Source organism: Ictalurus punctatus, chromosome 11, assembly GCF_001660625.3.
Source record: "Ictalurus punctatus breed USDA103 chromosome 11, Coco_2.0, whole genome shotgun sequence".
Classification (NCBI taxonomy): Eukaryota; Metazoa; Chordata; class Actinopteri; order Siluriformes; family Ictaluridae; genus Ictalurus; species Ictalurus punctatus.
Window position 1 is genome coordinate 8,962,195 of NC_030426.2, and position 25,964 is coordinate 8,988,158.

A 25,964-nucleotide genomic window follows, 5' to 3' on the forward strand; every position below is an offset into this window, starting at 1 on the left:
GATCCTTTCAAATATCTTGTTGCATCTTGAATTATTGAACTGACATTATCTATACATGTATACCATAGAATATATCAGTATACAATAGTGTCAGCTGTATCTATATACAAATTCCCATTTCCTTATTTTAGTTGCTGAAGTTGTAATGTACTGTAACGTGTTTAGGGAATATAAATAAGACACTGACTACTTCTTTATGTTTTCGGAACTATTCAGTGACAATTTTCAGTGAATCCACTTCCATCAGTGCTAACTCAAGTTTATCCATAATTTTAATAAAACATTATGCACCTTTCATCTCATTATCTTCAAAACGACCACAGATGATTGTACATGCTCTCTTAGGAAAACTATGATTCTTAAAATACATTTTTTCATGTTTTATACAGAAAGTGACCAGTGCATAGAAGATTCCGTGTTGGAAAATAATGAGTAGCATCCACTGCTGCTAAAGTCTGATGTAGCTAGAATACAGCTGTCAGGTGTCAGATGTCCTGTCCTTTTAAAGTGTCTTTGTGCTGACATCTAGTGTTTGATCACAACATTGCACACAACAGACCTGAAAACTGTTTGTGAATTTAACAGCAGATTTATTTCTTCTACATCTAGACTGACTGGAAACTAGAGCTCTCACACACCACAGTCATGAATAACAATACAATCCTCAAATTAGTCATGCACAAATAGGTCATACTCTCTCTCTCTCTCTCTCTCTCTCTCTCTCTCTCTCTCACCCACACAGACACACACACACACACACACACACACACACACACACACACACACACACACACACACTCTTTCTTTTACCCATAGTTCCTTTGAGTGTTGGCATACGTGAAAACACCAAGCAATAAAATTGCTAACATTGTTTTAATGAAGTAGTGAGAAGTTGAATTGATATTTGAGTAGAGTAGTTAAAGTACTCCCTGGAATGCAGGAAAAGATCAAATATCATGTTTAACGGTCAGGTACATCAGGTACATTTTTCACATTACCGCAAAACTCACCCACACATACAAGAAGTAGTGAAAGATGGAGAAGGCCACATTATATACGTCCATGTTCTAAGCACAAGTTTTAGTTCCTGCATTTGGCTAAGCTAAAATATGATACATTATCCTATTCATTCTTATTCACAATCTTTCCTGCCATCTGCATGTCCAAATGTGTTTTAGATGGTTTTACTCATGTATTACAATGGTAACAATACAATTTAGAGAGCGAGAGAGAGAAAGAAAAAAGTATTTTGATGGAAGTAGCCATTAGAAGATGGGTAAATCGTGGCCATGAAGTTATGCACATAGTCACAAAAATACGCACTCAAGTGATGATTGATTGGTATTAATGAGCCCAGAGTGTACCAAGACAATATTCCCCACACCATTACACCACCTCCACCAGCCTGGACTGTTGACACAAGGCAGGTCGGGTCCATGGATTCATACTACTGGCATCAAATTCTGACCCTACCAACTGTGTGCCTCAACAGAAATTGAGATTCATCAGACTAGGCTAAATTTTCTGGTCTTCAACTGTCTAGTGTTGGTGACTCTGTGCCCAATGCAGCCTCAGTTTTCTGTTCTTGGCTGACAGAAGTGGAATCTGACATGGTCTTCAGCTGTTGTAGCCCATCCACCTCAAGGTTCAACATGCTGTGCATAGATGGTTTTAAATGGTAAATGGCACACTTATATAGCGCTTTTATCCAAAGCGCTTTACACTGTGTCACACACCAATGGTAGCAGAGCTGCCATGCAAGGCGCTAACTTGGCATCGGGAGCAATTTGGGGGTCAGTGTCTTTCCCAAGGACACTTTAGCATGTGGAGTCATGTGCGCCGGGAGTCGAACCGCCAACCTTACGATTAGTGGACAACCCGCTCTACCACCTGAGCCACAACCGCCCGGTTTTTGTGGTTCTGCTCACCACAGTTGTACAGAGTGGTTATCTGAGTTACTATAGCCTTTCTGTCAGCTTGAACCAGTCTGGCCAATCTCTGTTGACCTCTCTCGTCAACAAGGTGTTTCCATCCGCAGAAATACTCAAACCAGGGTGCCTGGAAACAACAATCATGCCACGGGCAAAATCACTGAGCTCACATTATTTGAATTGAACATTACCCGAAGCTGCAGGCCCATATCTGCATGATTTTATGCATTGCACCGCTGCCACACGACCGGCTAGTTAGATAACTGCATGATTGTGTACATAAAGTGCTAAGTGAGTGTTTCTCCCCCCACACTGAGGTCATACGTGTGTGATCCTTATCGTGAATATCTGGTAAATGAGACATATAGGCCTAAGCTCACAACCTCTAACATCTGTTGCTTTTAAACTTATCTGATGGATGTGACATTTACGTCTCAAACCTAGGCAGGTCATAACCACTTGTAAAAGGCAGAAGTGAAAAGAAAAGATAAGAAAAAAAAAAAAAAGGCCATGGTTTAATCTTCTGGCTGGAACAATTCGACAGACTGGGTTTACAGGTAACATGTGGGTAGAATATAGTACAGGATAATTCCTGTAATTATTCAGGCATACGTGTAGTTTAAGGTGAGTTTTCAGTTTGGTGGTATTACAACCTTACTCAAATCGTCGACTATACGACTGATGGATTTCCTTTTTTTTTTCTTTCTTTCTTTCTTTTTTTTTTTTTTTTTTTTAAGCGACACAGACACAGCAGCACTTCTTCCTCTCCCTGCTTCCGCCGTGTGTCGCGCGTCACGAAGCTGAAGAATCTGTCAGCAGAAACAGCGCGAAAGTTCGCGTCGGCGGAGCAACGATGCTTTTAAATAAAAGGCTGTTTCTGGCTTCCTGTGTTTAACGATATGTAGACACCGAGGACGCCGCGGTGAATGTGCGTGTAAGACATAACGTTACCACGGCGGTGAATTGTGAAGATGCTGGAATTCGGAGCGGTGTTGTGAAAGGTAAGAGTACCTTTGCAGCGGAAAGTCTAGACAACGGAAATATAAACTCGCATTCTCAAAACACGCGAATGTGTAAAAATACTCGGACTTTCTCATGAAATGTGGGCTATACAATGACAAGCTGAGTTTTGCTGAGCTCTTCTGAGCGCCACATTTCCAGTTGAGTTGTTAAGGAGGAAGTTATCATTTTGTTGTCTGTTGCTTTGCATCGCTGTGGTTGTCTCGTGTAAGTGATGGCGTGCTTTGACATTAACACTGTCCCTTTTCACTTCTTAAAACGGGTGAAAATCCAACCATACATCCTAAATTCATGGTTTTGCTATGCGACGGTGTTTGTGTATAATTTTAGATTTTGAACGAGGATGCTATATACCACCTCAGAGGCAGTGCAGTGTTCATTAGGCTAGAATATTTTTTAAACAAACCTGTTTTGAAGGTCAGTAATAAGAAAAGATATTGATCCCATCCATCTTCTATAGCGCTTAATCCTTTTCAGGGTCATGGGGAAACCTGGAGCCTATCCCAGGGAGCATGGGGCACAAGGCGGGGTACACCCTGGACAGGGTGCCGATCCATCACAGGGCACACTCACATATACATTCACACCCTACGGACACTTTGGACATGCCAATCAACCTGCCATGCATGTCTTTGGACCAGGGGAGGAAACCGGATTGATTGGATTGATTATATTGCTGCCTCACACTTCCAGGGTCCCCTTGTTGGATAGAGTTCAGCTGGTGTTGCTGTCGGTGTGGAATTAGACATTTTCTCCGCATGCTTGTGTGGGTTTCCTCTGGGTTCTCTGGTTTCCTCCCACCACCCAAAAACATGCTAGTAGCAGGATTGGCTACTCTAAATTGCACGCAGGTGCAAATGAAGTGCCGGTCGCACTTGATATCAGCCTCCAAAATTACTTTGGAGACCACTGTGAATATGGGCGGTCACAGGATATGACATGACATGCCAAGGTGTTGGGTTTAAAAAAAATATTTATCTATGTTAAAATATACCATCTGTTCCTGTATGCAGCGACAGTGGAATCTGGGCAGGTTCTCTTTTGATGTTGATCTTATGTTCCTTTAAAACTGCGTGCCATAAAATGGTATGGTACGACACCTCTATAATCAGGGTTTCCTACATCTTGGATTTTCTGATAAAGTCATGCTGTGACATATTGGTCACACGTCTTTACGTGATTCTAATTCACAGGTCAACGTTCAACTTTGGAACGCACCGGAATGTGAATCTTCTTTGCATGAGCTTGTTTCTGGTCTCCAGCATTCGCATGCATATGAATGGAAGTCAATGGAATGAAAAGTGTAGTATGACCACCCCTTGAGTGTGTGAATGTATGTGGAAGGTGCCATGCAGTAGAATGGCATCCGGTTCAGGGCGTGTCCCTGTCCCTCACATCCAGTGGTCGTGGGATAGGCTCTGTATCCACCTTAACTCTGACCAGGATAAAGCAGTACTGAAGCTGAATTACTGAATGAAAGGAGATTATTAGAATTTCTTTTCTCAGTATAAAATCATATAGCTGCATACATCACATCCCTACTTAAAATAAGAAGTAAATAAGAAGTCCAGGTCCGCATTCTTACATCTCTTCTATATCTTTCTCATCTCTCTATCTTTGTCTTTCATATGCCCTGTTTTTATTACATAGTCATATATGTAATTTTTTATATCTATTCATCTAGGCCCATTAGCAATGGACAGTCCGTGTCCTGTGAATCGACGGCAGGCATGGGCTCAGTGCAGCCGTCACTGGCTCACAGTGGAAGATACAGAGCTGCATGCATCTTCATCTAGCAACCCACTTACCACTGCAGCTGCACAGCACTCTCTGCAGGATGAAATCTTTCCCGATGGTAGGCTGCAAAGTAGTACAAACAATGACATGTTTACACATTAATGATGCAAAAGTGGCACTGGTTAGAAAGTTGTGTAAAGCATTGAAGGTTTTATGTTTATTGTGTTGCCACCTATTCATCACTTTTTGTTATCAGAATCATCAGGATACACCCTTATAATGTTAGGATTATTTTTCAAATGTCACCTGAAGGTAAATAACATCAGGATTATAAATGATCAACTCCATTTCCCCGGTATGCTTTTCATTAGAATGTACAGACCTTTGCTGAACTTACTCAAATATGTCGTCTCAAAGCTGTGTTTATAAGAGGGAACATCTGAGGAACAGCTAAGGCTTTTTCAAGTGACTTTAGTGCTGTTATCTACCATTGCAAGACCTTAGAAAGTGATATCTGACTTTTATTTTCCAAAAATGAATGAGGTTATGAATGTTATTTAGAGTGCCATCCATTAATATTGGCACCCTCGGCAAATATGAGCAAAGGCTGTGAAAAAATTGTCTTTGTTTAACCTGTGATCTTTTGTTTAAAAAATTCACAGAAATACCCTGCTCTCATGGATATCAAACAATTGCAAACAAAACACAGGTTTATTAAAAAAAATCTTTGTTAAATATTTTGTCAATTCTTTGGTAAATATATGTGCAGTAAAAGTTTGTTGAGCTTCACTAAATGGTAAGTGGCTATAAGAAAATAGCACAAGCATTGAAAATGCCCATTTCCACCATCAGAAGAAGTTCTGGTCAACTGGAAATGTTATGAATCTGGATTTGGATGCGTGTCTATATTGTCTCAACGCACTGTGACGAGGATGGTTTGAGTGTCCAAAAAATTCACAAAGATCACATCTGGAGAATTGCAGAAGTTAGTTGCGTCTTGGGATCAGAAAGTCTCCAAAACTACAATCCGAAGTCACCTACATCACCACAAGTTGTTTGGAATGGTTTCAAGAAAAAAGCCTCTACTCTCATCCAAAAACAAACTCAAGGTTTGCCAGACACTACTGGAACTTCAAATGGGATTGGGTTCTATGGTCAGATGAAACCAAAATAGAGCTTTTTGGCACTAAACACCAGAGGTGGTTTTGGTGCACACAGAGAGGTAGCCATATGGAAAAGTAGATCATGCCCATGGTTTAATATGGTGGTGGCTCTTTAATGTTTTAGGGCTGTTTTTCTTCCAGAGGACCTGAACATTTTGTTAGGATACATGGCATCATGGACTCAAATATCAACAGATATTAAATGAAAACCTGAGTGACTCTGCCAGAAAGTTTAAAATGGGCCGTGGACCATCTTCCAGCAGGACAATGATCCAAAACATACATCAAAATCATGGTCCTGCCATGGCCATCCCAGTCCCCTGACTTGAACAGCATAGAAAAAAACTGTGGGGTGAACTGAAGAGGAGAGACCACCAGTGTGGAAATTTGAAGGATCTGGAGAGATTCTGTATGGAGGAATGGTCTCAGATCCCTTACCCTGTATTTTCCAACCTCATCAGGCATTATAGGAGAAAACTCAGAGCTGCTATTTTGGCAAAGGGAGGTAGCACAAAGAATTTACTAAAAGGGTGCCAATAATTGTTGCACAAATATATTTGTGTTTGCAATTGTTTGATATCCATGAGATGAGAGTATCTTTGTGAATATTTTGAATAAAAGTTAAAAAGGTTAAAGAATAAATACAAATTTTCACAGCCTTCTTTGCTCATATTTACCAAGGGTGCCATTATTAATTGAGGGCACTGTATTTGCCACTTAGGAATGGGTGAGAAGTTTTATAAAAAATTATACAAATATAAAGGTGAAAAGATATGTGATTTGATTTTATCGTGGGTTAACATCTCATTGTTCAATATCCTAAATCACAGGAATCATCAGGAAGATAGTTCCAAGACATTGTATTCAGCTCCCACTGAGTTTCAGTAGATGCAACTGAGAAATTTAAACCTGCTGGATTTAGTGCTGTGTTTGGATGAATACTCTGTAGTCTCTATTGTAAGACAACATATTTATATCTTTTAGGATAACAAGGATGTGTCACGTATCGTGACGGAGCGGAGATAGGACGGATGCAAGTGCAGTATGAACAGTTGTTTATTTTAAAAGAGAGACAGGCAGACAAATCCAAAACGTGATCTGTAAACATAATCCAAAACAGGCGAAGGTCAGTCGATCGGCAAACAGGCATACACAGGGTTAAACATGAATCAAGGTCGTGGTCACGGAAAACAGGGTCGATAAACAAAATGAGAAACATGAACTATGATGAGGAACTGAGAGCGGATAACCCAGCGTGAACTAACTCTAAACATGGAACGTGACTATGACTACTATATGAACTAATCTAACTCTACGATAATCTTCCGCGCTGTGTGTTGGGACATGATCAGCATCTAAACTGCTAGCAGCTGAGGAGAGAAGACACACGTGAAATCCCAGCCAATGACAGAACAGGGAGGAGACATGACAAAACATAAACAAAACACACGTGTCCAGATGTCACTACTGTCAACAATGGAAAAGCAGGTGCTCGTGCATTCGCGCTTAGAGCACGCTGCTTCAAGGGGAAATCATGACAGGATGTACCAGGATAATAATAGCTCCAATATTAGTACTCTATACTGTGTGAAGATAGCCTGTCTGATGGTTTCTGTACAGGACCTAATGAATAAGATGTGGAAAAAATCTTCACAAATGTTTGTGTGTGCTTTGTGTGTACTAACTGCTATGTCACTGTTGTACATTTCAAAAATTACATCCTGTTTTTGTTAAATTGCTAAATACTTGGGATGGACATGGCATAATAGCTGCCATGTTTTTTTTTTTAAAAAGACAAATTATTTCCCCATAAGAGCAATATTTGCAACCATTTACAACTGTTACAGTGAACTGAAGGTGTGGTGGTATGTTTTTCTTTTTTTATGCAAATACAACAATCAAATGACTGCTATTGAGTGAAGGCTTCTGAAAGAATTATTTGAATGTCTATAATGTTTCTAAACACACACACACACCCACACACACACACATATATGCTGACACTTGTTTGTATGTATTTCCACAGGATGCTCTACAGGAAAGATTGAAACCTGGCTCCAAAGCTGTGGGTAAGTGTTTGTGTGTATGTACGTGTCTGTCTGAGGGAGAGCAGTCTATGTCAGTGGCCATACAGGTAGCTGTTTGTTGTTGAATGTTGTGCTTCAAGGCAATAAAAATAAAATGAATGGAAACTCAGTGTCTGGTAAAAATGTATAGGTCTAAAATAAAGGAGAAGTTGAAACGAGAGTAATCAAGAACCAATTAAATAAATTAGAATATAAAGCAAACTGCTTTATATTTAGAAACATATCATGAAACAACTGCCATCTTATTCAGGTGGACATTAGAAGAGAAGCAGGAAATAGAAAATGTGAACGTGATTGTAGTGGTAGGATTTGGTCTGCTGAATGGCTGCTCAGTGGCACTTTTTAATTGCATTTTCCACTGTTGTGTGCAGATGCATTTTTAATCACTGATGAACTGCTGAGATACTGATGCATTTTTGACACCGACTAGAGTGAAACATAAAGAATAAAATGTCAACCTAAGTCTTTTTTATAAAGGTTACCACTTCCATAAAAGTTGTGATTCATCTGCAGACCAACAGGGTAATTGCGGGTGTACATTTTAATCTGAGAATCTTCCTGCATGCCTGCAATTCGCCCACGTACCATGCTGATTCAAATGTGATTAAAGTAGCAGTTGTTTTCACTTTTGCTCATGCCAGCACTCATACATTTTTATATGTGTAAATTTAGAAATGAAGCCAATCAAGACAATTCAAGTCAACTCACTCTGGGTAAGTTAGGAGGAAGCACTTTAGAGTTACATGTCAGTTCTAGCAATCAGACTGGGTTGTCCTGAGATCCAGTGGCATAAACGATGCACAAAGTGCTCTATATAAATCTGTTTTTGGAAATTTAAGAGCACGGGGTTTGTGAGTACCTATTAAATTATATGTCTTTTCCAGAATCCTTGCTGAAGACTGCTAACAGTTTTGAGGATGACCTGAGCCTTGGGGCTGAAGGTGCAGAAAATCAATTATGTAGTACTTGTTAAATTATTTTTTATTAGCATGAGACAGTTATAGTGATAATATTTGAGACAGGCGTTATGGGTGCCATATAAACATGCTTTTTGTCAGTCTGGGTTCTGCACATGAATTCCATAGGATAACATTTGCATAAGTTTTTTTCCTCTAGCCAAGCATTCACTTGCCAGCCAGGTGTTGTAGCTGATTCACTTTTCTTAGTTCACTTCTCTTAGTATTACATCATACAGTGCATTTTAAACAATTGTTTAAGTTGGCATTTTCACAAGAGAAGCACTACTGCTGTAAGTGATATATTTGACTTTTCAGTAGGCCACTGTGGTTACACAAAACAAAGCAGGGTGTATGTCTGAAGAAGTATCATCCCTCACAAAGGACTTTATGAACACCCCTATATTAATTTTTCAAGCAGATAACACTCAGTGTGCACACACATGTTAAGATATGCATAAATAAATTAATAAACGGAACATTAAGATTAGTGCTGAAATGTGAGAAATTTAATCTGAGCAGAAATGAATGACTTTATAATATGTCATTCCGTTACAGCCACACGACTAGATGATGGACTGCACGATGAAGCGTTTGGGTAAGGAATGTGTTTCCTGGGATACACTCAGTCATGTTGAAATCCTTCCCTTAAGGTCCGAAAGAGTAATTTACTGAGATATTCACAACCTTTACTCTATTTTTCTGCAGGCACTGTCCATTGCTCATGCCTCCTCCTAAATCACGTCGCAAAGATTTGCACACAAGGTTTAAAACCTGTTTAACTCTCTTCCCCAGATGTTATTATCCATGGCGTTTGTCCCAGTAATTATTTATTTCTTACTTTATGGACATGTGTGTCAGCAGCACTCCTCAGCAGAGGCTTAATCTGCCATTGAGAAACATGGGCCACAGTATCACATCTAGTATCTTCTCATCCACCACCAATAAGACTGCTTCCAGGTAAGGAGTCTCGTGATCCACCAAGTGGGTTCTGTACTATGAGCGTAGTTGCCATGAACCTATTTTTCCCTCATTAACCATCTGTCACATTCTCCATCTCACTTACACCAGTGTGTCTGAGGTCCTGCAGATGTGTGCTGAGGATGCAGAGGAGACTCTGTACCACTTAGGATTTGGCTGTGAGGAGCCACAAGTAACAGCCCGTATTCCAGCTCGGTTCTTCACCTTCCCTTCACAGCTCAGAGGCATCAACTTCCGCCTGTTCCTTGAATCACAGCTCCGCCGGATTCGTGAAGAGGACCCCAGCCTCTCACTCGCTAGTAAGTAACACTACTTTAATAAATGTAATCAACTGTGGCGTTTTCCATAATATTTAGAGGGTGTATGGACATTAGAAAAACTCATCTTCATATCAAGAAAAGTATTGCAATTCAGAAAACACTTTATATATATAAAAAAAAACCACATGGCTATTCAATTGTTAAAGTAGTGGTACATTCAAATAGAACTTAAAAAGTATGCACATTTCTTGTGGAAACAGAATGGGGAACACAATACAGTCACTTTTCACGTTGTGAGAGTTGCTAGGCAACTGATCATGAACGCAAGCTAATAAGTGAGGTAATGATTCATCTCTACACACTACAGCTTAGCGCAAAGTACAGTGCAAATGAAACAGAACCAATGACTCATTTCTATTTCTGGTATTAGTAAATTAACTGTAAGTTAACTACAGTATTTATAATTGAGAAACATTTTTGTGTCACAACAACAACTACTACAAAAACACAAGTATTCAGAAGTAGTCAATATCAGATTGTTTGAAATCTTCTCAAACATTGTGAACATGATGTTAGCAAGACACTAAGGTTCTTAATCTGTTGTTTTTGGTAATGGGCCCTTTTTACACTTCTGGGTTTTCGCTACTGGAAGTGGCCTTCAAAGGGAAACTCCAACAATACAGAGAACTGGAATCAAACACCATTTATGAAAAGCATTATAGTAGAACTGTGAACTGTAGTGGAATAAAATAGCTTTAATAGCAAAGTAGACTTTGGCATGGGAAATAAACTGCAGCTGCAGTGAGTAGAAATGGTTCTCCATTTAAACAAAGCAGACCAGAGGTGATGATAATGGCACTTTTTCTGTGGTAAACAAATGGCTGTAAAGCTTACAAGAACTCATTTCCCCATGTCTAGCTACTTTCAATTTATGTGAAAAGGGCCTGTTCTATTCTCTAACACAACATTTACACATCACTTTGTTTAGGGTTAATGAAACAGTAAAAGATCTTGAAAAACAATCAAGATCACTGAACATAGAACCTGAATAGGTTCCATGAAATGAGTGTCTTAACTGATGATGCATGTTAAACCATTTAACATTCCAATAAGTAAGTCAACTTGCAATACTAGTGAACAGATTACATGTTAGATGGATAGAAGATACTTGTACACAGGAAAATTCAAAGCATCAATGTACAATTCTAACAATATATTAGAAACAAAGGCCCAGATATTTTCTGGCTTTCTTCAATAAAGCATTTTTGGGTTCTCCTTTGTGCAGGTCGTTTCCGTCAGGTGGAGGTGTTAACAGCCATGGCCAATGCTTTCTATTCTCTCTACTCCCACGTATCTCGGACACCGCTTCAGAAGCTGGCACCTCCCGAATTCAGCTTTTCTTCACCCACTGTGGAGCGGAGCATTGGTCAGCGCTTCTTTGGCAACGTCCGTACTGAACCACGCTCTCCCGTGGAGCGTCTCAAAGACACTGTGTCCAAGATGTGCTTATATACACGTGGATCGGACTCTGCCTCTCCAAACTGTTCTCCTCGCAAGAGGAACAGCCTGCCGGACGTGGCTGAAATCATAGTGGGGAATATGAGGTGCGAAGGGAGCCATGACCAGAGTAGAGGAATGTGGGGACAAGCAGAGGACGGCAACATAACTCAAAAGGTGAAAGACGAAAAGGTTCCACACCATGCTGAATTGAAAGCTGATGAAAAAGTGAGTGAGCATGAGAACATTACTAGTGCACACAAGCAGAGAATCCAGCGGTGGTCACAGTCAGGGCAGAGAGAAGGTCCTAGAGCAAAGGGCTCCCTCTTTAAGTTGGAACATGCATCTCTGGAATCAAGGTATAATCAGATTGTACAGGATACAGACTTGGATGAAGGTTCCTGCAATTCCTCTTTGCTTCCTGACTCCTCAAAAGATCCTGCTGATACCAATGCACCAGCTCCCATTATTACTTATGATACAATTTCCCCTCATGTAGTGGAGCATGTGCATAAAGCACCTTATGGCTGTTCAGAGATGGATAATGCATCAACAATGGGCTTATCAACCCCTGGTCATTTGCACAGGCCAGACTCATATCCTAGGACACTTGAACTAGAACACAAGCCAATCACGGATACAAAATCATCACCAACACAGAACCAGGATGAGTTTAGTGTGGAAATACCAGTGACACCAAAGATTTCACAAGGTGATCCTGTGTCTCTCTGCCCAAGCATCACACAAGGGTCACAGTGTAAGATCATGGTTACTGGATGGGATGATAACCCTGTTCTCCACAGACACTCGTTTGATGACTGTACTTATTTCATGTACCCTGGTAGCACTGCACAGGTGCATTCATGCCAGCCAGACCAACAGAGGTACTTGAGCCCCAGCAACCCCTCAACTAGCCAGATTAACAGCCAACTCAAGCAGGCCAACTCCTTTGAGTTGGAGGAGGTATGTAGCTACCCATATTTTTATAGAAGACATGAAACTTTGGTTTGTTGATCATTTAAGAAACAGCTAGAGTTGAAGCCACACTGAAACAGACATGCATCGTATGGAATACACGGGGCATGCAGTTACAGGAATATTATTAACTATGGTATGGTGTGATGCCGTTACCACCACATTATTGCCCAACAGCAGCATGTCCTGAAGGGTTTTATATTTTTATATGGTATAACAAAAATAACAAACTGCTACTGTTATTATGACATGATCGTGTCATAACTCGTAAGACATGGGAAATGCAATTGCAAATGAACTTTGCTTTTCCATTTGAAATTTGGCAGACACTGTACATTCATGTAAACAAAAATGCAAAAGGTAATACACAATTTACATTTTCATTGTCAATTTATGCGTCCAATGATAGGAAACAAATACAGCTTGCAATTGCTTTTGAAAATTGTCCACAAAGGACTTCCATACTATTTTTGTGTAACTTAGGTTATAAAAGCTATAAACCACATGCCTTCACCTGCCTCTCTTTTTTTAAGTTAATAGTACAAAAATGCAGCATGTCATGTTGCTGAGAAATTACAAATCCCTTTCCTGTGTTGGAAAACTGATAAGAACAGCTTTACTGCTGACTGTTACAAAGCACTGGAGACTCTTTCCATAACTGTTACATAAACATGTCATTTACCAACAAATACACATTTTTTAAAAATCCATTTATGTGGAATGTCTGCTACACAAATCCTTGTGAATTAGTTGTTATAATAGAAATGATAACATATTACAATGAGCACATTCATATAATCATGGGAGTTGCATTGTAGCTGGCACTAGTGTCAAAACAGCAAAAAGTAATACAACAGTTATTTCCGGTCCACTAATTTGATTGGTTGAGTGCCATTCCAAGAGCGTTTATATTTACTGTAACTGCACTGGGACTGTTAACTGTTTCTATCGCTCTGCTTGTCCGTGTTCGCGACATAAAATTCCACTTCCTAATTTGAAATGGTTCTACAGTAGTGTCAGCAACATCACTAAAATATCAAAGTTTGCATGCGAGTGTGTTTTCTTCGGGATCTGTAACAGAGCAAAAATAAACAAAACAGAGCAAAAATAAACAATGTATGGTCAAGTTGCGTCAGACATGTCAGTTACTTGATGATAATTTCTTGTTAATAGAATTTTTGTATAGAAGCAATATCCCACTCGCATTCATGCTGTTATACGCTGGGTAATACACAATCACAGCCATGACGATATTCCGTATAACCGCACTCTTGCTTAGGCGATAATGCTTAATTGATCATCAACTTCTGACTAATCAGATTAGAGAATCCAACAGTGTTGTGGTATAAATTAAGTTTACAGAGGGCAATAAACAATTCACGACATTTAACCAACAGTTGTACATCGTAGAGCGCTGACAGTGGTGAACAATAGTTCAAAAAATGTGCGATGAATTCTATTCTCTCTGAACCTAAACATAACCGTAGAGTATTTCACACACAGTTTTTTTGTATTTTGCCTGTACTTTTACACATCTCTTTAATAATACACCCATCTTCCTTTTACCCTCACACTACTCCTTCTCTGCTCAATATATTGCACAGTTCCAAGCAGAGAATATTAACATGGTCACAGAAATCAATCAGTTTCTCACATGCTACAGTGCAAGTCAATGGTATGTTAATATTAAATATGCAGAATTTATTGAGTGTATGCTGAGTGCTGAATAACCATTAATATTTTGCTTCTGCATAGGTGCAGAGTGTGGGAGAGGAGGAAAACACATCACTGGAACAAAGCAGTGCATACAGACTGTCGGTTACAGCATCTACACATCAGAAATGTGAGTCATACCAGTTATTCTTTCTTTTTATAGCACTGACTTAAAGAAAAAAGTGTTAAGCAGAAATTAACCACACTTGAAGAGGCCAAGGCATTATTGCTGTTAAAATTCTCACACACACACGCAGTAAGTTGTTGCTGTTAACACTGACACGCATAACCAGTAACAAAAAGGGCATCTTATAGGAAGTCGTATTCTCAGAAAAATTGCATAGCAATTTTATAGCAAAAAAAATGCAGAGCAAAAGAAAACACTTGTTGGAAAAGATTAATAAACTAATTTTCATGTATCTGTTGACTGTCAGGTTCAAGCTTGAGAGGAGACAGTTTCCAGTCAGACAGCAGTGGCTATGTTGAAGAGGACATGCAGAATTTACTCAGCTCCACTAATATCGAGATTAGCTAAAGACCAAAACCCACACTTCATGCATCTTTAATTCTCTATTTTATGGCTTTGCTTCTTTTAGAAAATACAGAGTAACTTTCTCACACAAAGTCATAAAAATATATTTGGCTTGCTTTTGAGAAGTTGAAAAAGCATTACAACTGCAACGGAAAGGATAGATAAAATTTTTTATTTCTACTTGTGCGTGTAGGCTAATTTTGATCACTTGTCTGTAATAAAATCACTTCATTGTGCGATAAACATTGCTCAACATTTGGCCATTTGAAAATATTGCAGTTAAGCAGTATTGACATTACATTAACTATTTGTTCATGTTTTGTTCTGTAAGAACAAAGTTTTGAATATTTATGTTTTGTGATAATAAAGTATTTATTTGCACATCAATGCTTATATCAGTTGAGTGGAATAGCAAATACAAGTGTCACGTTTTTTTTTTTTGGTCTGGTTGTACTACAACATGAGCATGAAACATATGAATCCACACTGAATTAAAACATCTTTATTATTAGTTTAGTGAGGGACCTCTCAACTTTAAAACTGCTCAAATTAATTTCTGTAAATTTCTGCTCAGAACTGCACAACAATCTAGCTCCACGTGGACTAAAAACTTTGTCCCACAATGTACTAAATATTGTATTTAATCTTGCCCAAAAATGCTAATATCTGAATAAACTTGCACTGCACACATGATCTTACACAATGCCTTAACTGAGAATAAAAAGGAAAGGGCATTTTTGCAACATGTGGGCCCAACAACCGAATAAATATGGAGGTAGACATGTATGTGGAATCTGAAAATTAGCAGAAGTGCATTCAAATACTTTTTGTTACAAATTATGGCAAGGAAACCTATGTAAGCTATTTAAAAAGTCAAGTTAAAAACATTTCTATTTTTAAAATAATTTAGGGAAATGTTAGTTTAAAATGTCAAAGGGAAGCAATTTCAGGATAATTTAACAACAAAATCAAATTCATCACATGGAGGTAGTAGAAAAACAAGGCCCTCGGTTAAAACCGGTCCTCAAACATTTTTGGATACAAAAGACTTAATCAGTTCATCTTTCATTAGAGCTCATGGGAATAAGGTCAAGTGTCTTTGGGGTATTAGGCACATGATGTGCCTGTAACATCCAATAAGCTCGTTTACAGTACTGTGGGCTACAGTATTGTCGACTCTGAACCCAGGTTTCTGGTGAAGAGCACAGACTCACTTTCCACCGGCCATGATCTTGAGGTACTGGAGCGCATTGTGCGCTGCACTGGCCCGTGCTGCATCCTGACTGGGGGCAAAGCCATGACACACAGTGATAGGCTGAGTGGACAATTCCACAAGACACTGGTACAGGCCACTGAGACTGCGTTCCTCTGGACAAAACACAGACAGTTCAGCAGATTAATGTCATAATGAGAAATACATTCCCTGTGAACAGGATAACAGAAACGGCATATTATACATGTGTATAACGATAAGTTGACAATTTACTGGAGCCATACAGCTTTTTATTTCTGAACTTTCCATTTATAGAACACATTAGGTTTAAGATGACATTATTAGAAACCTACAGTACTTGTTTTTGATTTATCGAGATTTTGATTAAACCCAGTCAAATAAGATAATAACTATAACAACCCCATAATAGATAAGTCCATTTTGACAACCAGTGATTAGGTACAGTATATTAGTATTCACATTTAAGGATTATGCTTTTTATTTTACAGAGGATCCACTGCACTCTGAACACTCCATGTTTAATATTGTCAAAAATTTCAAAAAGCTGATTGAAGCCTTTCGTTCAGGTTCACGATGGCTATGGTAACATTTTTCAAGGCAAAAGTATCATTGGACCTTGCATTTTACTTGAGATTTTACACTTCATGCTTCACATTTGAAGGCACTGTTCCATACACTTGTATCCACATGTGCAGATTTCTGTTTGCGCTATATGGAACGCAACATAAAATTACATAAAACAGAATTATAGTAATGTTTACAGATGAGGTGACTGTAGCTGACTTGTCATCTGTGAGTGCTAATTAAGCTGCCTAATAAAAATCAATCTTACCGTCAACACTTGTTTTTATGCTGTGTTCTCTTTTTCCCCTAAACCATTTGTTAGTAAAGCAAACAGCATCTAACATTACATTGTGCAAAATCTCAATAAATATGTACATAGCTGAAAATCCATTTCACTTGCCATCCAATAATGCACACAGATGAAGAAAGGACTATGGACTAAAAATCACTTCATTAGAATCATGCATCTGAAATGTGCTTGAAAACAAATGAAAACAAAGAATTATGTACAGAATCCCTTCTGCAACTGCCAAGTTGTAAACAAAATCTAAAACCACCATTATTTACTATTAAAATGGTCACACTGATAATAGTTAAATATATGCTGCTTACCCATGTCCAAATAACTGACGTCAAAGCGCTGCTCTTCAGAGAGGTCGTTGAGCAGAGAGCAGAAGTTGGAGTTGGGAAGGCCCAGAGGGTGACTACGCAGCTGCAGGATCTTCTCTCCTGCAGAGTTGCGCAAAGAATCCCATGTACATCCAAACCCCTTACACTTCCCTACTTCTAGCCTGCCACCTATGTGCTTAAAGAGAGAGCAATACAGAAAAAGTAAGCTTAATTATTTGAGGTGTGTTACAGTGTAGTGCGCCAGGTTATTCTGAAGTACGAACATCCCTCACCATGTTGAAGGTGTCGTCCTCTGCTTCAGCTTCATGGCTGCTGCGCATGTCTACAGGAACATCGTGGATCCGGGAGAGCATCTTTGCTGCTGCATTCCTCTTGGCAAGCTTCTTTGATGTACCGCTACCTATGAAAATCAAGTAGACATCATGATTTGTTCAAAACCAACTGTACATATGAGATATTAGAGGATTGTACTTATGGCACTAGAACATGTATTTATTCACATACTTATAACAATACTTTTCACTGAAGTATTATCTGGGAGTCACTTACAGGAAATCTCATTTTAAAATGAACTTAAGGACATTCTTACCAATCTCAACAAATTTCTCTACTTTGCATGTCATGGTGAACTCTTTGCGATGTGCAGGCCCAGACTCTTGCGTGACTGTGTATTCTGGTAAACGCCAACCTTTCTGCACCACCAGCTCCTACAAAAAGAAAATTTGTGAATTTTGTGACGTGTTCATTTAAACAAACAATGAATAGGTCTGAACATCTACTCTTGGTTTTGGCCTGCAGTTTCACCTGTGAAGACAGCATTTGTTGTTAAAAATGATAAGCCAACATGAAGATCAGAGAGTTGTCTAAGGTAGAAGCCATTCTGAAGTTGAAAAAAGAAGGAAAATCAATCCCAAAGTGGAAAAAATAGAAGGTTTTAGACTGTCCAAGTCAATCACCAGACCGTAACCCAATTGAGCATACATTTCACCTAGTGAAGAGGAGACTGAAGGGAGAACCCCTACCACTCTGGAAAAAAAAAATCTGTCTCACCTGTAGAGCACCAACTGGATTGCATTCAGCTTGCTGGCTGGAACTGGATAACTTTATCTCTGACTGTGAACTGTAGGAAACATTACAGTCAACACAGAAAATACACTCAAACCCTATAGTACTTTTTGACTGCAGTTTGTTACGTTTTAAGTTACAAATTCAGTAGCCTGTCGAGAAAGTGGACACTCCAGTGCGTTTGCCCAGACCCATGTTATAGTTGCCTGGAAACCTAATCGAATCGGTTAAAAACAACTAGCAACATAGCAACTAACAATGTAATGGCAGCTTAGCTACCGAGTTAAGGCTATGAGAAACAAACAAAAGTATATGACGTGTAGGCAAGGGGATGACTATGTAGTCATAGTCCATATACTCTCTTGGTAAAGATTCTGATGCAACACATCTTGCTTACGACTTCGACAAAAAAGTGTGCAAGTTGTTCGCAAGAGTTTCTACTATGAACTGTTGTGTTCTTTCCTCAAATCACAAGCAAAATTCCATGAGGTGACCACAGTGCACTGCACCAGCAGAAGAGTTATAGAATAGCTTTGCACTGCACTTTATTTAACTGGGTTTCGACAACGTTAAAGCGATAGTTCACCCAAAAATGAAAATTCTGTCATCACTCATGTCTTTCCAAACCCATAAGACATTCGGTACAACAGGACCCGGAAGAGCTGCCCTGTTTACAGCAGAGGAAGAGGGACTCTGCACACAAACTGAGTCACATAGAATAATCTTTGTAACAGCGATGCCTGTAGATTTCGACATAGAGGAGGACTTGCATTTTTTTTTTGTCTGCTCTTGCATAAGCACAACACGCATGCGTCGTGGTTCTCTCGTGAACGTGCTTCAGAGATCTACGCGAAAGTGAAGACATTTTGTGAATAAAGATTTCATTTTAGTTTTTCTGCGAACACAAAGCATCCGTATCACTTCATAACACTGGGATTAAATCACATGGATCACTTTTATGATGCCTTTATGAACTTTTTGGAGCTTGAAAGTTTTGGTTACTTGGACTGTAAATGAAGGGACAGAAATCTCCCAGGTTTCATTAAAAATGTCCTCGTTTTTGTTTCAAAGATGAATGACAGTCTTATGGGTTTGAAAGGACATGAGGGTGAGTAATTGATGACAGAATTTCCATTTTTGGGTGAACTACCCCTTTAACAAGCAGTGCACGGTATTTCTACTTCCTACTCACCAAAACTGAAAAGGACGTAGTTTATTTTCTTTCTCGGGTTGTTGAACCTGCTTGTCCTCCAGGCAACTACAAATAAAAACACTCGTAACCTGGACACGAAGTGGGCTTGCGTCGGTTACCCGAGCTAGTGATTTGTCCACCCCGAGGAGTATTTGGTTGAATTCATATTTATTCATTTGTTCATTTTCTCATTCAAAGCAATTTACAAATGAATGCAAGACAATGATATAAAGTTCCACATAACTGTTTCCACCAAATGACCAGAAACAAGAGCAATACAGTTACAGAACAGAGTGACAACTAACTACAGTAGCCAGAGAAAGTGCTACAGACACTAATAAAACTCCTTACACATTTAGAGCATTCTTACCAGTCTCCCTCCAAGGGGATCTCTATGTCATCAAAGCGCTCTCCCTCCATCACGCTGCCCTTTAACGCTTCTAGCATCCCTCCTTTCAGCATCTTGAGAGCAGCTTCAGCAGCCTTGTGTTTGGCAGCCTTCTTGCTGGGGCCTTGGCCTGTGCAGCTGATCTCTCCCACAGACACGCGGAAGGTGAAGTTGGGCTGGTGGGCCTGACCTTCGGCCTTCAGCAGGTCATACACCGGTGTCTTGCCTATCCGCGTTCCATACTCCTGCAGCAGACTGATGGGCGTCTTCCCAGGATTCACAGCCAGCATTTGCTCTATACTGAGAACACTGACAGAGAGACAGAGAGGATATCACTATACTGTAGCGTGTAAAGGTACTACCACTATCTGCAAACAATTCACACTGTCACCTGCGTGTCTGTATTTTAACGCTTACTACCATTCTCTTTAAAATAATAACAATAATAATAAGAGAAGAAGAAGAAGAAGAAGAAGAAGAAGAGGAGAAGGTCTACTATCAGTTAGTTACAACAAGGTTGTTAAATGATTAAGTAACAACATAAAAATCACAAGATGTCTCAGGGTGTATTGTTGTTGCCATTTTAGTCTAACGCGACAGAATTTAAATATAGAAAGAAAAGCAACTGAAACGGTTCCTGAGTATCTAGCTCGCCTGACACTAGTGTATTACTGAAAACTAGCCTTTATAAAAAAGGACACATGCGAACACGGCTCATTTCAAGTAGAAGAGTAAAAAAAACAAAGCAAAAAAAAACAACAACAAATACATTTAACAATTAAACACATGACTGTGTGTGTGTTTCTCTCTCTCTCTCTATCTATCTGTACTACAGTAATTAAAATATGAACGGAAGGTTGCTAACTAGCTTAGCAAGGTTAGCAAACCTATGTAGAGCTAGCAGGCTAACTTTCCGAAGAGAGGCTCACCTGGTGCACCCAGAGTTTCTCCTGCAGCTGTCCGGGCTTTTCTCCTCGCTCATTCCCCAATAACAGACACAAGGCCCACTGGTTTAATATCACAGAATCCCCCCCGGAGAAATGGAAACCCCCTTGATATCATGAGCTTGTAGTTTTGCTGCCGGTAAACCGGTGATGCGAGGCGAGAGCAAGCCCGGCTCGAACAGTCTTACATGATCAACAACACGCAGTGTGAAGCTAGCGCCGCTGAAGAGCTGGAGGACGAATACAAACCGCTTTCCTACTGGATCTGTAGTACACTTATAGGGTACACAAGCCATTACTTCATGCCCTATGTAGTGCTCGTATGTAGGAAGTAGGAAGTCATTTGGGATTCCAGCTCCATTTGAGCTCCTCCGGATGTACCGGGTAATAATATTCCCGTGTTTTAACGATTTGTCCTAATTTACAAATTATAGCGCAAGCATTTTGTGCTCTTTTGTCAAAAATACTTCCAGCATAAAGCTAGGTAGCATACTCTTATATAGTTAATTGACGGGAGAACGTCTCCAGCGGGAAACTGTAAGTAGTATACTTTAATGATTTACTTTATGAGCAGAAATGCTCGCAGCATTAAAATATATAGAAGAAGCATTGTTTATTTTGTTTTTGTTTTATAGTGAAGCGTGCAAAAGTGAAGTGCGCATGCACCTTGGAAGGAGACGCGAATGGTCATGTTTTGAATGAAACAAATTTGAGCAGAAATATATCTGCAAGCAGCAATACCGGGGTCAAGCCAATTATCGCCACCATGAGCAGAAAAACAAGCTTTGTGATTATTATTATTATTATTATTATTATTATTATTATTATTATTATTTGTTCGAGTCTGACGAACAGTGTAGGAGGAGTTAGAAAAAGTACACTTTAAATTTTATATGTATAAAAAACCAACATTTCTTAAAAAAAAAAAAAAAAAAAGCTACTCCTTAGAATTTGTCCAGTATGTGGCGCTGTTCTGAAACCGCTCAGGTAGCATCTGGACATGATGGTTATCATGCAGGAAAGCGTTGGAGAGTTATTAACCAAATAGCCATCTTTCTATATCCTGAAGAGTAAGGGGCAGTGCTCCGAAATGCTGGAGGTAACATTAGAGCCTAATGCTGATGACACATACCAAGATTTGTCACAATCCCTCAAAGTGTTGTGGAGATACAGCCTCAAGTTTAATTTTGGTATTCTTTGTCGAAGCTCCAATTAAAAAACGATATGGGTTATCAAAATTCTGTGAATTTTGTCGGGAGTGCTTCTAGATGATGGAAGCCAATTTTCGTGGAAAACGGACAAACTGTCTAGGAGGAGTTTGAAAAAGTAGGTTTCCAAAACATTTCAAAATGGCAAGTTTGATCAATCATTGTATAATTGGCATCATTGTTCTTGGCATGCCCCACAGAATCTATCAAGATCAGTGTCATGAGAGTGGGCAAAGGGAATATATAGCTATTAGCATTTTTATAAATGGCATTATAATTTTTGACCACAAGGTATCGCTGCCTTGCAAATTTGAGTCCCTTCAGAGTATGGTGCCAAAGACACATACTGATTTTCCGAACGATATGCCATTTCGTTCGTAAAATACAGCATTTTATAAATATATAAATAAATATATAAATATATAAATTCAAAATGGCCACCATAGGAATTTTCCAAATCGTTGGACTCTGTACAGCCTACTGAATCTACTGAAACCAATTTGATGATTTTATGACAAACTGTTCAGAAGTTATAAGCAAAAATTTGCTTGTTTTATATCTCTTGACCACTAGGTGGCACTGTTCCAAAACTGAGCAGGCACCCTCAAGTCATGATGCTGTCGTGGAAATTAGACAACACTTGCAGACTCGTCCTCTGAAGGTAAAAAAAAAGAGGTTTATAACAGATTGGTTAATACAGGATAGAATAACGAGAGCGCTCTAAAGCGCTTGTGCTGAACCACTACTATATGTATGAAACGCAGAGCGTGACACACTTCTGTGTACCGATAAGAAGCGTTTGAGGCAGTTCAAACAGGCTTTGTTTTAGGGTCTTGAAGATGTGCAGATGAACCTTGAAGAGAAGAACATGTCTGTGTCTCTGTAAACAGATAAACATTCTGTACTGATCTCAGTGACACGACATGGCCTTCTTAGGCGTTATCCTCAGATGAACATGAATAGAGACAAAATTATTACAAAGTAAAAAAGAGTAATTTCCCTCACATTTCACCCATTTTATCATTACAAAATATAATAACTAAGATTAACAGAGAAATTACTATGCTGTGAATACATCAGAACTTCAGATTCCTTTCATGGTTCAACTGAATTCATCATGAAACAGACATAACGAAGGTGCTAAGGCTGTTTTTGCAGATATAAAGTGTCCTGTAGTCAAGCAAGATCATTAAGGGTGAAATGAGAATCGTCATGGTCAAAGGAATATTTACAATAGGTGTGAAATGGATGTCAATGGGTCGCCATCGTCAGTGTTGCTGGGAGAATCTGATACACAGTCAGGTTTAGGATACAAGTCAGGTTGGCCATCATAGGGATCGTACTGAGTCTTTGTCAACATCAGCGTTTGGTCATTAGTGATTTCAACGAGCGTGAGAGACAGGAAGTAAGGAAGTTCCTGTATTTCCAAGTTGTTCCAAAATCATGTACTACCCCAAAGGCATATCTACTGTCTGTGTAGATATTTACTGACTGTCCCTCAGCATGTCTTCATGCCTCTATGAGGGCATACAGTTCAGCTGCTTGTGCTGAAAGGTTTGAGGGGAGACTTCCTGACAGACCGTCTTGTGACCTATCCACAGACTTACCAGGTCTCTGGATGCCACCACAGCTTTCTCAGCTGCTGCTACTGCACATACACACGGGGGAAACTCTCCAGTGACTCGATCCAACTTACCGGAGAATGAGCTGTCCAACCTGTCGCATATGCCATCTCTCTGAGCGGTGCTTCTAGAATGCTATAGTTTAGAATTAAAGTTCTGGGATACGAGTACATACCTAGGAAAGATAGAACCTGTTTCTTCATCAGGGGCTTGGGAATCTTCTGGATTGCAGATACTCTGTCAGCTGAGTTTTTTTTCCCTTTGCAGAAATGTCATGAAATGTCATGAAATGTCAAGAAATGTCGGCTGGCGCATAGTTCAGTGGGGGTTGGTGGCTCAGTTCTGACAGGTTCGGATAGAGTGGTGTAGGCTCTGAGGTGCCTCTGAAACTGCATTCAGTGTGAGAGATCACAGCACAGCCATTGTGTTTAACTCGTGTGTGTAGTGATTTTGTCAGACGACGTCGTGGTTATAAAATCATGATTTTATGAGTGCAGAGCAGCAGCTTGGAAGCGACTGCTGGTGAACGTGTCGTCTTAACGTGCCACGTTTCAGTCACTAACCCTAGGACTCTAGTGAATTTGTACAAATGTTATTTTAAAAGTTACATAATGAAGAAATTGAAATGAATTTGATAATTCATTCATTGAATTTTGTCGAGTAAAGTGGATGCGCTTTCCTGTGTCAGATGCTTCAAACAGAGATCACGTACCGTAGTTGAGAGACGCCACGTGTTCACCGGTCTAGGTGAGATTTGTTTCCACGGTGTAAATGCCCATTCACACTAGAGTTTGAGAGTGTTGCAGGGCATTCCCCTACGGTAGTGATTGATAAATTCTCTTCCATAGACACGAGTCTTTGAAACAAACGCAATCCTTCCATACCGTGAGTATAACCGGTAGAGCTCCTTGAGTCTAATCGATCGAACGGCTTCTATTTTTCAGTAAACGCAACAAAATATAGGTCTTAAAAGTTATTAAAAATGCAATAGCCTGTTCATATATATTTTCGATGCAGAGTAATGCAAATGGATGTGTATTTATTTGTTTAATGTACTGTGAGCTTGTATAACCATGTGTAATATATTTGTTCATTTTGTGGCATTGTTGATGATTGAAACAACTAATGTTGCTTGACTTCCATCTTTTCCTCCCTAGAGACACAGAAAAACATGTTGCCGACAAGAGCCTCCAGTAGGAGGAAGAGATTTACTCACCTGAGCAGTTTCCAAAGACAACAGCGCATCCACACTGGAGAAAAACTGTATCAGTGCTCACAGTGTGAAAAGAGTTTTGCTAATTTGAGTCATTTCCAACGACACCAGCACATTCACACAGAAGAAAAGCCTTATCATTGCTCACAGTGTGGAACGACTTTCAGGCAGAAAGCTCATCTCCAGCAACACCAGCGCATTCATACTGGAGAAAAACCATATCAGTGCTCACAGTGTGGAATAAGTTTCACACGGAAATATACTCTCCAGCAACACCAGCAAATTCATACAGGAGAGAAACCATTTGTCTGTGTTCAGTGTGGGGCGAAATTTACTCACAGGTCTGCTCTCAAAACACACCAACGCATCCATACAGGAGAGAAGCTGTATCACTGCTCCCAATGCGGAAAGAGTTTTACTAACTTGAGAAATTTCCAACGACACCAACGTATTCACACAGGAGAGAAGCCGTATTACTGCTCACACTGTGGGAAGATTTTTAATCGAGAGAGTACTCTCCAACGACACCAACGTATTCACACAGGAGAAAAGCCGTATTACTGCTCACACTGTGGAAAGAATTTTAATCGAGAGAGTAATCTCCGACAACACCAGCACCTTCACACTGGAGAAAAGCCGTATCAGTGCTCACACTGTGGAAAGAGTTTTGCTGACTCGAGTAATTTCCGACGACACCAGCGCATTCACACTGGAGAAAAGACATATCAGTGCTAAACCAGACCTAAACCCAATTGAGCAGCATTTCACCTCCTGAAGAGGAGACTTTAGGGAGAAACCCCCTGAAACAAACAACAACTGAAAGAAGCTGTGGTTAAAAACCTGGAAAAGCTTCACAAAAGAAGAAACCAACAGTTTGGTGTCAGTGAATCATAGGTTTGATGCAGTTACAGAAAGAAAATTGCTCGCCTAAAAATTGGGTGGTCTGATACAAAAGGTTCTATGTTTTATGTTGTTTAACACGTCTAGATGTAAATATCAGGAAATAAAAGCTGAAATCCTAAACTCTCATCTCATCTCCATCTTTTGATCTC

The 25,964-nt window shown here is 39.6% G+C and overlaps 3 protein-coding genes across 7 annotated transcripts; 2 read left to right on the forward strand and 1 right to left on the reverse strand.

The window, feature by feature from the left end:
• The first annotated feature begins 2,680 nt into the window (after window positions 1-2,680).
• tespa1 (thymocyte expressed, positive selection associated 1) lies at window positions 2,681-15,239 on the forward strand. Its single transcript, XM_017480204.3, has 12 exons — window positions 2,681-2,932; window positions 4,636-4,806; window positions 7,878-7,920; window positions 8,611-8,651; window positions 8,823-8,879; window positions 9,453-9,492; window positions 9,603-9,659; window positions 9,759-9,854; window positions 9,966-10,174; window positions 11,421-12,595; window positions 14,363-14,450; window positions 14,755-15,239. The coding sequence occupies exons 2-12, from the start codon at window positions 4,647-4,649 to the stop codon at window positions 14,853-14,855; spliced, it is 2,067 nt and encodes a 688-aa protein (XP_017335693.1). The 5' UTR covers window positions 2,681-2,932; window positions 4,636-4,646; the 3' UTR covers window positions 14,856-15,239.
• Window positions 15,240-15,339: 100 nt separating this feature from the next.
• On the reverse strand, window positions 15,340-21,110 carry tarbp2 (TAR (HIV) RNA binding protein 2). 2 transcript variants are annotated; one of them, XM_017480205.3, is made up of 8 exons: window positions 20,855-21,110; window positions 19,908-20,234; window positions 19,538-19,603; window positions 18,331-18,400; window positions 17,870-17,987; window positions 17,553-17,680; window positions 17,263-17,455; window positions 15,340-16,220 (listed from the first exon to the last, which is right to left on the reverse strand). In XM_017480205.3, the coding sequence occupies exons 1-8, from the start codon at window positions 20,905-20,907 to the stop codon at window positions 16,063-16,065; spliced, it is 1,113 nt and encodes a 370-aa protein (XP_017335694.1). In that variant the 5' UTR covers window positions 20,908-21,110; the 3' UTR covers window positions 15,340-16,062. The 2 variants fall into 2 exon arrangements, with proteins under 2 accessions (XP_017335694.1, XP_017335695.1); XM_017480206.3 differs by lacking the exon at window positions 19,538-19,603 and having other exon boundaries at window positions 20,855-21,108.
• Window positions 21,111-21,117: 7 nt separating this feature from the next.
• On the forward strand, window positions 21,118-25,935 carry LOC108272068 (gastrula zinc finger protein XlCGF7.1). 4 transcript variants are annotated; one of them, XM_017480208.3, is made up of 3 exons: window positions 21,118-21,253; window positions 22,651-22,738; window positions 24,857-25,935. In XM_017480208.3, exon 3 carries the CDS (start codon window positions 24,871-24,873, stop codon window positions 25,645-25,647), a length of 777 nt encoding a protein of 258 aa, XP_017335697.1. In that variant the 5' UTR covers window positions 21,118-21,253; window positions 22,651-22,738; window positions 24,857-24,870; the 3' UTR covers window positions 25,648-25,935. The 4 variants fall into 4 exon arrangements, with proteins under 4 accessions (XP_017335697.1, XP_017335700.1, XP_017335696.1 ...); XM_017480207.3 differs by having other exon boundaries at window positions 21,148-21,406; XM_017480209.3 differs by lacking the exon at window positions 21,118-21,253 and adding an exon at window positions 21,714-22,195.
• Window positions 25,936-25,964: the final 29 nt, after the last annotated feature.